General features: G+C 46.9%; 1 protein-coding gene across 1 annotated transcript in view; it reads left to right on the top strand.

The window, feature by feature from the left end:
* Positions 1-6,582, top strand: part of LOC115100564 — a 117,387-nt gene extending 110,805 nt beyond the window's left edge. Inside the window, exons 43-45 of the mRNA XM_029619081.1 lie at positions 50-209; positions 1,882-2,013; positions 2,762-6,582. Coding sequence (XP_029474941.1) covers positions 50-209; positions 1,882-2,013; positions 2,762-2,836 — 367 coding nt within the window. The 3' untranslated portion in view covers positions 2,837-6,582. The remainder of the gene's footprint in view (positions 1-49; positions 210-1,881; positions 2,014-2,761) is intronic.
* The last annotated feature ends 4,451 nt before the right edge of the window (positions 6,583-11,033 follow it).

Here is an 11,033-nt window from a genome sequence, read left to right on the forward strand (position 1 = left end):
GGCTAATGGCCATGTGGGGTGAAACATCTGCAAGGTTTTCTCCTTTCAGCTCTGAAGGGACCAGGTCGTACCGGCGGATAAACAGGAAGTCCACCAGCCCCAGCCTCTCGCCATCCAGTCCCGGAAGCCCTGGCAGCCTTACCTTTGGCAGGCCACAGACTCCACTGCAAAACAACCCTCTGGTACCCCTGGCCAGGAAGCCGGCACTGGTAAGATTCACCCAGAGTCGCTTCTTGACTCATTGATGACTGCATTCTAAGTTGGTTTTGAACTCATTTTATAGGCACTGAGAACAGAAAGCTGCCTCTTCTGGTCTCTTCTGCTGCTCTGCTACACCTTTTTTCAGTGTTAGGATGCACCAGCCTAAAGCCTGAGGCAGTTCTCTGTGAATCTGTAGTGATCCCTTCCAACCCCACCCCTCTCGTGTAGATTTGCATGATTAGGGAAGGCCATAGGAGAGCAGGAGGGAGGATTTGAGGAGGAAGAGTTGGAGTGATGGGGTCGGGTTGGGAAGATATAATACAAGGCAGAGTTGAAAATTAATTGAGAATGGCATAGAGAGGGTGGGAGGGATATTTAAAATTGACCTCTTAAGCGAGTCACTCATGTGAAAAGGCCCATATATGTGAGTATCTGGGCCGAGCGCATGCAGCTCTAATTTTAAAACTGTAAAATGATGTGCATATGTGTGCAAGCAACAGAACGCGCAAAGAAAAGGGGAAGATTTACCTGGCTAAATCCAGCGAATGCAGTGCGCGTCGGGCTCTTACCTGCACATATTTACTTCTGCTCTTGTTCAGATGTAAGTCAGAATAAAACTCTTTATAGCCGTAAACTGGGGGTGGGGGTGCAGGATGAAGAACCAGAAGGGTCTGGATGGCCTAGACATAGACTGGGCAAACTGGACTAAGTGGTCAAATTTGGTTCTTTCCTTCGCGCCCGCATGTTTTAAAATGTTTGTTTGTAAAAGCCAACAAGTCCTAAGGAAACATACATGAATAACGTTTCCTTGCAGAATTACTTAAATGTAGGCGTGCACATACACGTGCTAGGCATATTTTATATGATGCAAGTGCACGTGAGCTCGCGCCCGCCTGCGTGCACGAATGGATGCGTACATGCTCGTGTTAAAGTTGCCATCCCTATGTTCATCTAATGGAAGGTAGGGATGTGCATTTGTTTTATCTCTTGTGGCGGGGTATGCACTCACTGAGATGGAAGAAACAAAATCACATTCCTACTGGAAGGGCCCTCAAGAAGTCCTTTGCTATAAATAAGGTTGGAAGGGAACTTGATCACCTAGGACAGGGTTGAGAAGGGACATTGATAGCTCAACTGGAATCTTAGAAAGGTTGGACAAGAAGGGACCTTGAGATGTCACCTGGGCCATTCTGCTGCCACTAGGCAAGATCTTTTGAAACCAAACCAGCTCAGTCAAGTGTTTTGTCTAATCTTCTCTTAACGCCTTCGTTGATGGAGATTCACCACCTGCCTGCGTAGCTTGTGTCCGTTCTCGATTACCTTCACCCTTAGGAAGTTCTTCCTTATTTCTAACTTAAGCCTCATCTCTTGAGAAATTTAAACTCCTTGTTCTCAGTGGGAGATGCAGAAGGCGGGATCTTCATGCTCTGTGTCCCCCTCTCTTTGAATTCTGCTACCAGGTCACCCCCTTTCCACACTAACTAACCCAATGCCTTCAGTCTTTCTGCTGAGGTCCTAGGATGCTGACCAGTTTTTAATCCTTTCTATTGCTCCCCCCTCCCCACCAGATTTGCTTCATGGCCTGCTTGAGGTGGTGGGTGGGGGGGGAGGGTAGTCTAGCCTAGCTAGGAGCCACCCAGCTTTCAAGTGTGGTGGTGATCTTGTCCGAATTCCTTTCAGCAGCCAAAGGTGGCAGTGAGGCAGAGGAGGGCGCGGGCTCTTGTGAACTGCAGAGGAGAGCGTCCCACCCAGCTCACGTTTTCCAGGGGAGAAGTGATCGTACTGACCGGGGAAGAGGATTCCCACTGCTGGGTGAGTCCTGGAACTATCATACAGAGGAGAGCAGGGGCCTTCCATGGTCTTCATCTCGGTAACGTTTTATTTACAATTAGCTCAAGGTGAAGTATCTCACCTGTCTCCAGAAAAGTTAACAATCACAGGTTGTACCTGAGGCAGTAGAGGGTGAAGGTCACCAGGAGCGGCCGTGGGATTTGAATCCTGAGTCTCAGTCTGTTGCTCTAACCGCCAGGCTACTCCTTCATGATTTGGATGGGTAAAGTTCTCTAGGCTGGTCAGTTGCCGCTCTGCTTACCCCCTTCCTTCATGTTTGAATTCTGTCACGCTGATGGTTAATATCAGCCTTGACAATGGGCCATGCCAGGCCTCTCTTTCTTCACATTTCCTCTGTGTGTAAGGGTGCGAGGATGCCCAAACAAAAGATATTTCCTTTGGGTGTAGAACTGCAGGAACCTCTTGAACTAGGTTTGTTTGTTTTGTTAAAAATCCTTGTAACTCATAAGCAGGGGTCTAGTTTCTACCTCTGGTCCTCAAGGGCCACAGCTGGGCCTGGTTTTTAGGATGTCCATGATATCGTGGGCCAAGAACCAGGTTAACTGGTGTAGCCTGATTATCGGGAAAACACAGGCCTTTCTACTTTAGCACATCTGTCCTTCCAGGCCCTTCCTGCTGCTCTGGAAAGCAGGCTGAGTCCTCTTCTTCCTTAGCTCAGCTTCGGATCTGGCTTGATGCCCTGCTTCCTCACTCCTCTCTTGTCTTGCAGGTGGGCTACATCGAGGGCGATACATCCCGAAAAGGTACATTTCATGCTGACTCCGTCCAGCTCCTGCACGACTGACGCCTGGATGCTGAGCGGATGCCATGCTTTACCCTGTCCTTCCCCCGTATATCATGGCGATGCTGGGGTGGGGATCGGCACACACCTGCTGGAATCGGGCAGTGCCACTCTCCTGTGCCATGCTCTCTGTAGGGAAACAGCTGGAGTGTGGAGTTTACCCAGAGCCACATCAAGCTTGGACCCTCTAAATACACACACGTGTGCTGTGTGACTGAAAAGGACAAAGTTCACATTTCCGCTTGTTCCTGCATCAAGCCATGTATTTTCTCCTCCAAGCTGCTGGATACCTGAGGTGGGACTGGCCCATAATGAGGGGTGGGACATAGACTGGAAGTGCCCCCTACTGACCCCCATCCATTTCTGCAGGGCCATGGAGCTGCCTCCAGCCAGTGGACTTCGGGCAGGAGCAGAATCCTGCGGCGGTTTTTTGAGTGGGGCATTAAAGCTCAGGCACTGACTACACATCTGCCTGCCCTCTTGCACCAGAAAAATCTATAGGGGGAGGAGAGGCGAGGGGATTGGGACTCTGCTTCTAAGGGCTTTTGCCACTGCGTCCTACCCCCAAATTCTCTTCAGAGTGAAAGCTCTAGGGCCTGTTACTCTTAGGATGAGGGCAGAGCAAATACCAAACTTGTGCGCAGAGGAGCGTGGTTGCTGTGTTAGTCCACTTGAACAGATAGAAATAAGGGTCAGTGAACAAACCTGTGCACGTGACTACTTTACTATATCTCTGATTAGCTTTGCCTTCATCAGGGCTGTAGAGCAAACAGTGCCGTTATAGTGGTCTGTATTATTTAAACCCAATCTAAGTCTGCCGTTTCCTCACCGAGCCTGGTGAAGGAAACTTAACTCTTAACCCCTCGTCCTAGATACATTGAGTTAATCAGCTTGGCGTAGAGAGAGCCTAGGGAAGCAATGATAAAGATCTATAAAATCAAGATTCACTCCTTTACTCTTTCAAAAAATAAGAGGGCACTGCGAGAAGTTAGTAAATAGCACATTTAAAAGTAGAGAAAACATTTTTCCCTCACCACATGATTAAGTTCTGGAATTCATTGCTGGAGATTTTGGGGGGGGGAAGCTGTTGGTTCAGCTGCATTTAAAAATGGTTTGGACAAGTGCCTGGACGAAAAATGCATAAACCGCTTCTTAACAAGGTAGACTTGAGGAAAGCTCTGGCCTAGGCCGGGGTGGGAGCAGCAGAAAATCCGGCTCCGGCCAGGCCCATGGTTGGAGAGGGGGTGCTGGGCTTGATGGACCTTTGCTCTGACCCAGTTTGGCAGTTCTTATGTTCAGTCTAAAGGTCTCACCAACAGGGTGGGTGTTGATCCCGCTGCCTCCCACCTGTGCAAAGCCATGAGGAGTAACTTTTATGCCACAAAACCTAAATCCTGTCCACTCCCCTCTTACTGACATTGAATAGTTGAATTTTAGGGCCTGGTCAGGGTGAAGGTAAAGGCCTTTTTGGTTTTTTTTGTTTTGTTTGTTTTTTAGTGCCTAAAATGCTGGTCTGCCACTCCTAAAGATTACTGCCTTTGTTCAGCTGTGACTCCAAAAGCTCTTTCATTAGGGGAACCAGAGTGAAAAAGGTCAATGAACCAAAAACAAACAAACAAAAAAAGGTAATATTTTTTTTAAGTGGACTAGTGCTGCAGCACCACTGCTTTACCTTGAGGCACTAGCAAACCCTGATGCCCTCTAATGCACAACTGGATTTCAGTTCATTTCAAGATGATTTTTGAAACAAGGGAAAGAGCTCTGACCTGATGCCTAGCGCAGGTATAAGTACCGGCAGGGCAAGCTTCAGCCACCTGCTGCTGTAGCCCATGGCGGGTGGCAAGGTGCCCCCTGCTGCTTTACGCTGGACCCTTTCAGCAGACCCCACCCATGCATCCATGTTTTGATGAGATGACTTGGTGATAGGGAAGGCTTTTCAATAGGAGCTGAACTAAGGACCCCCCCCCCCCCCCATTTCATATGAGCCAGCAGGAGAGCCCCTTTACCAGGGTCTGGCTCCATGCTGATTGGGGGGGGGGGGGTAGGTAAAGCACAGATATGCCCCTCCCCCTCTCCATACACATGGCACAGGTGCAAAACTGCCATAGCCCGCGTGTTGCCCTTCCTTGCTGGAAGATCATAGCCATGATCCCTTGTGCTAAGAGAGAAAACACCAGAAGTGGCTTCAGCGCTGCGTGAGGCCACAGCGAGCGATGACCACAAAAATCTGAAGCTGTGTATTTACATTCTCGGTCATCTGCCTCCCTCGCCCAAGCCCATCTGATGCATTCTGTCCTTCTTTTGCTTATTATCAGGGACTCGGCTCCACCACCCTCTCAGTAAATAGAAGCCAGGTGCTTGCTCTAAGGGGGGGGGGGGGGGGATGGGTGACTTGGCAACGCCTTTCCTAGTGTAAGAAGGCCACAAGCGAGTCAAACCCCTTCTTTAAATCCGACAAAAAGACAGAAGGGAATGTGCACCCACTATGAAGTTGGGAGGGAGCTTTTGCCACAAGGAGCGGCTGAATTTAAGCACAAGTTGGAAACTTGTGAGCGGTAGCACCAACCTTACCGTCCGGTTGTACTCCTTTTATATTTACAGTTCTAATGAAATCCTTTAATCTTTCTCTAAAGACAGCATCTCTCTCCCCTAATTCACCGCGTCTTGGCGTCCAGCATGTGTCCAATCTATGCACAGCCACTGGAAACTTAGATTCATTTACCCTTCCTGAAACAGAGCAGGGGCTGGCTGTGTGGTTTTTTTTGCCGTGTGCTTCCCTCAGGGCCTGCCCTGTTCCCTCTGGATGCCTTGGAGTGGTGCTGACTTTCCTGCCATCTCGAGCTGGAAACCTTCTAGTTCTCGAGACTTACCACAGTCTCTTGGGGAGGGAGTCTTTATTTCGGTTTGGAGGATCACTTGCATCCATTGGCAGGTGCATCCTTTAGTGCCAGAGGCTCTGCCTCATGGGTTGGGGATGTGAATCCTTCGCTGGTAGCGAGATTGTCCACGACGGAGAGAGGGGGGGGGACCGTTTCCCTGGAAAAAGCTGCGTATTCCCCCCCCCATGGCCGGAGAGTTCTCTTACTGAGGCAGGTTGCACTGGGCGCTGGGGACTCGAGGAAGGACGACGGCCTCAAAGCATGGAGGATGGTCTCTGAAAGGTGGGAATGGGGGAGCTCTGTGTTCCTTAAAGTAAAGGCGTCTGAATGTTTCCACTGTCGCTGCCCGTGGGAGCACAATCTGGGCGGACAGCTCGCTTTAGGGGCCTGTTTACTAAATGGCATTAATGTGCACATTTAACACACTTTTGATAAATTGGCCCTTTGTCGTCTTTATTTGCACGATTTAGTGTGAAGGCATCAGGTACTTTGCTTGTTGCTGCTTTTTTATTTTCAAATCCTGGAATTAATGTTTTAAGACTGTACTTTGGTTTTTATCAGTGCTTGTGACTGTAGACTGTTTGTTTTTTTTAAAACTGGTTTAATGCCTTTTAAACACAGTCCTCTTCTCCAAGTAGTTGCTTTTCAGTATTTAATAATGTTTTTTTTTTTAAATGAGTATTTGCAAGTTGTGTAAATTGTCTACTTTATGAATACATCTCGGGGACCATAAATGTATGGGGGTTTTTTTTCAGTCTGTAGTGGTCATCTGTTATGTAGATTTTATAAATATGGACATCTTTTCCACTCTCCCATCTTCTCCCAAACTCATCCCCTCACCTAAAATAAAAGTGAAAAAGTCCCTGCACACGTTGCCTGCCTGCTGCCCCTTCACTCACGGGGAAGGGGGAAACTCCTGCTGTCCTCAGCTGCTTGCATGGTCAGGAGCTCCAGACTGAATATGCATGAAATAGATCTTAAGCATCTTCACCGATGAGAGCGTGAGAAGCAGCCTGCCGTGGAGTTCTTGAGCCATTAATCTCCTAGAGGTCCCAAGCTAGGGGGCTGATGCAATATAAGTCGTGGAAAGTGGGCACTGAAATGTCAGCACCCACTTTTCTAATGTGTGCATGGTGCCCGCAAGGGAGGTGCGTTGCCTGTGTGACCTTAGCGCCTCCTTGCTAATGGGACTCTGCTGCGGCTGCCGCTTCTGAAGACTGAAACTCAGCCTCCGTTTTCGTTACTGGCAGGGGGCAGGTTATGAAAACCGATGCAGAGTTTACTGGCGTCGGTCTTCTTAACGTGGTGGTCTGCCATGTTCCTTTTTTTTTTTTTTTTTTTTTTAAGTAAAAAAAAAAAAGTATAGAAAAAACTGCTTTTCTGTACTTCTTTTACCTTTAATGCCTGCTCCAGGCAGCCGATAATAGCTGAGCGATAACTGTGTGTATGAGATACACATTTTATTTTTTTGCATGTGGTGTGAATGAGTAATAGGTTCATTCACATGCATTTGCTGAGCACTATTACATTCACTCCACGTCTGAAGTGGGTTAAATAGGCGCTAATCCCCCTATTGCAGTAGGGGGTGGATTAGTGCCTATTTAACCCATGTGGGAGTGCGGGTTATACAGTGTGCTCGGCCCCTAGGTGTGGAGCCGTGATGGTACTCGCTGCTGGTCTCTGGCTCCCCCTTGTGCTTAATCCAGGTCCTGATGTCCCCAATATGAAGCAAGGCTGAGAGGTGAGATGGGAGCTGGGCTTCTCTGAAAACATGTATTTATGATGATGGAATTGCCTCCTTGGTACCATCTTTCAAAGTACTGCTTGTTCTCCCTCCTCTTCCCCTGTGCAAATGGATTACAATCCAACATTCTCCCATGCCCTAGAGGTAATCTAATATGTCCTGCAATCACCAGGGAGGCACTGGGTGCATTCTCTCGAGGGGGGATGAAACTGGGTCAATCTGGCTCTAAAGTGTGAATGAATTGAGCAAGATTCAGGTTTGTTTAAGGGAAAGAGGGTAACTCTTCTCCCTCTGGCAGAAAAATCAGAGCTGGGATTTCCCCCTCCGCAATGGCATAGAGTGTTATAGAGAGACAGAGCCACCCAGCCTCTCACATGGGTGAGACAGACACACTCACTCTTACAGAAAGATAGTGACTGCCAGAGCCACACTCCCTCACCGAGAGAATAATCAGATTCAGTGTCTCTCACTAAACCCTACTGTGTACCTGTGGCATAATCTCTAAACTAAATCTCAGCCAGGGGCTACCACTATTGAACTATAAGAGGAAGGAAAAAAGAAATTCATATTGGCTCCCACTCTTACTCTAAGCACGAGGGCTGATGAGGCGGTGCCGCTAGTGCTGAATCTTCAGCTGCAGATAAAATCCCTGGTGCAGCTATAAGCCATGGACAGCCGTGAACCCACAGCAGCTACTGACAAAATTAAAAGGATTATCTATGACTAAGTGGACCTCTGAAGACAGAGAGGAGATGAGGTACTGATATTTTTATGCCAGAAACCCCATTTTTACATCTCTGGGCTACACAGAGAGAGCGAGCGCCTGCCAAAAAAACCCAAAAAAATGGAAGAAAGATCAATTATATTGAAGGCAAAGTTGCAAAAGGCAGTGGATAAAAATCTTAGATTTTATTTGACCAGATCATAGCGCATAAACACTTAAGTAACATCTTAAAACAACTGAAAGATAAAACTGAAAAAGAAGCAATATAGACAGAAACCAAAAGGAAGAAAAGAACACCACAGCAACTGTACCAGAGACCAGTGCAAAGCAGGCTGGGAAGAAGAGGAAAACAATTCGAGGCACCCAAACCAGTAAGAACCAGCAGGGCGGGGCTGCGATGGCAGGAGGATTAAAGAATATCACAGTAAGGAAGCCAAAACCCAGTGCAAAACAAGGCAGTGCCAAGAGTGAGAAGGAGAAGAATGAGGTACCCCAGCAAATAAGGACCAGAGGAGCAGGGGTGACTGAGCAGCTGGGGGGGGGGGGGGGGAGGCAGCTGGAGGGGCGTCCCTGGGGATGGGGCTGCGTTGCAGGAGGGTAGAGTGGGACAGGCCAGGAGGCAGAGTGAAGAAAGGAAAGGGGAGATTGAAGAATTGGCGGTTGAATTGCTCGTCTACATGGAGCGGGATAGATTACTGAAAGTAAATTTAACACCCAACGTTAGAAGCAAGATAAGTGACATTAATGGGACCATAATCCGTAGTAAGGAGCCATCTATTGATATTATGGATATAAATCAGATACAATTTTGTGCAGCAAAAATGATTACTGAGAGAATTTTGCCAACAAGAATGCAAGGCCAGAAGACCAGGAGAAGGATGACAAATCCTCCTTGGAAACGCAAGTAGAAGAGAAAATTAAATCACTGTGGGCAGAGGTAGATGCACACTTCAAAGGATCGAGGGCATTGAAAATACTGAGGAAAATCCAAAAAATAAAACTAAGATATGCTGCATTAACAGAAGAAGATCTTAAATTTATACTATTTAGTATTAAATTGAAAATAACAGCAGAAGCTGCAAAGATATTAAGAAAACAGAAAGGAGAAGCACCAAAACTAAACATTGAAGAAGAAACCAAAGCAATTCTGTAGGGTACAGAGAAGCAGAATGGTCGTCCAGCATACAGGGGAATACAGAGCACAAGACCGAAGCAGACTGGTCATCCAGTATACAGGGGAATATAGAGCACAAGACCGAAGCAGACTGGTCATCCAGCATACAGGGGAATATAGAGCACAAGACCGAAGCAGAATGGTCGTCCAGCATATAGGGGAATATAGAGCACAAGACCGAAGCAGAATGGTCGTCCAGCATACAGGGGAATACAGAGCACAAGAGAGAGAAGCAGAATGGTCATCTAGCATACAGGGGAATTTAGAACAGGCAAACAAAACAATTGAATGGCCTGAAGTTACATCAATTGAGCTCCAGCTTGGAAGTGCCCTGGCCCTGATGGAGAACCCAACTTTTGGCTCAAATATTTGACCTCTCTTCATCAAGATCTGGCTAATTGTAAAAAGCCACAATAGCTAAGAACAGGAACAATTCTTTCTCCTGTCCAAGGGAGAGCCAAATACTATACCCAAAACTGATCAAGCAATAACCTGCTTTCCTACAGTCGGTTCAGACAGAATAAATCAGCACATTGCTTCTGATAAAATCTTAGCACTAGAACAGAAAGGTAACAAAAGAGGAGCCTCTGGAAACAAAGCTCAGCTGATGCCACTAGGGCCAGCTGTATGCACAGTTGAAACTTTAGTGTAGCGTGCATTGATTTTAAGAAAGTCTTTGACAGCATCCCACACTCTTAGATAATAAAGTGCCTTGAAATATACAAACTGAATCCTGTACAGATAAAGTACATCAAGTTCACCAGGAAAAGGTGGCAGACTACATCCACGTGATTTATGAAGACTGATAATGTGTCTTCCTTAATACTAAGGTACAGCGAGGCATAGTTCAGGGAGATTCTCTGTCACCACTTTTGTTTTTTCTGGTATTAAACCCGCTGAGTACTCCCATTGACTCTTTAGCCTTAATCCTAGAGCGACCAATCCTCCACGGAAGATTATCTCATTTTACTATTTGTTGATGATCTGAAACTCTGCTCAGTCAGCAGAACAACTTTGTGTGATAAAGTTTCTCAGATGACAGCACGGTTATATTTGGCTTGGACAAATGTACTAAGGCAGCTTTCCTTAAAGGAAAATTAAGCAAAACTGAAACCATCTCCCTGACTGAAGGCTGCAATATAGGGGAGCTGGAGCAGAAGGTGTATAAAAATACCTAGGAATACAGGAAGGTGGAAAAATTCAGCGCAAAGTATTGAGAGAAAAGACCAGTAAAGAATACGATAGCAGAGTGAAACTGATATGGAAGAGTTCCTTAACCACACGAAATAAGATCCAAGCTATTAACCAACTTGCACTTCCTGTATTATCATTCAGTGTTGGAATAGTAGACTGGCCTCATAAATAGCTCCAAGAACTGGATGTTAAAAGAAAAGAATCTGCTTGCCTCTCGGGTAATTTCTAAGAGCCAGTGCGTACAAAGATCATGCATCCCTGGAGCTGAAGGTGGTACGGCTCTTACTGAAACTGATTACCCCTACAGCGCTCCCATGATAGGCATTCAGGTGAGCAAATGCTAAAAGAGGGCAGAGATACAGAACTGCGCAACCATCCTCAGTCTCGCTCCTTAAGCCAGGACAATTGTTCCGCCCAACAGAGGGAATGACTGAAGCTCCACCAGTAGGCAATGGTAAAGAAGCTACAGAAACTTAGCCAAGCAT

This window comes from Rhinatrema bivittatum, chromosome 11 (assembly GCF_901001135.1).
Source record: "Rhinatrema bivittatum chromosome 11, aRhiBiv1.1, whole genome shotgun sequence".
NCBI classification, from domain to species: Eukaryota; Metazoa; Chordata; class Amphibia; order Gymnophiona; family Rhinatrematidae; genus Rhinatrema; species Rhinatrema bivittatum.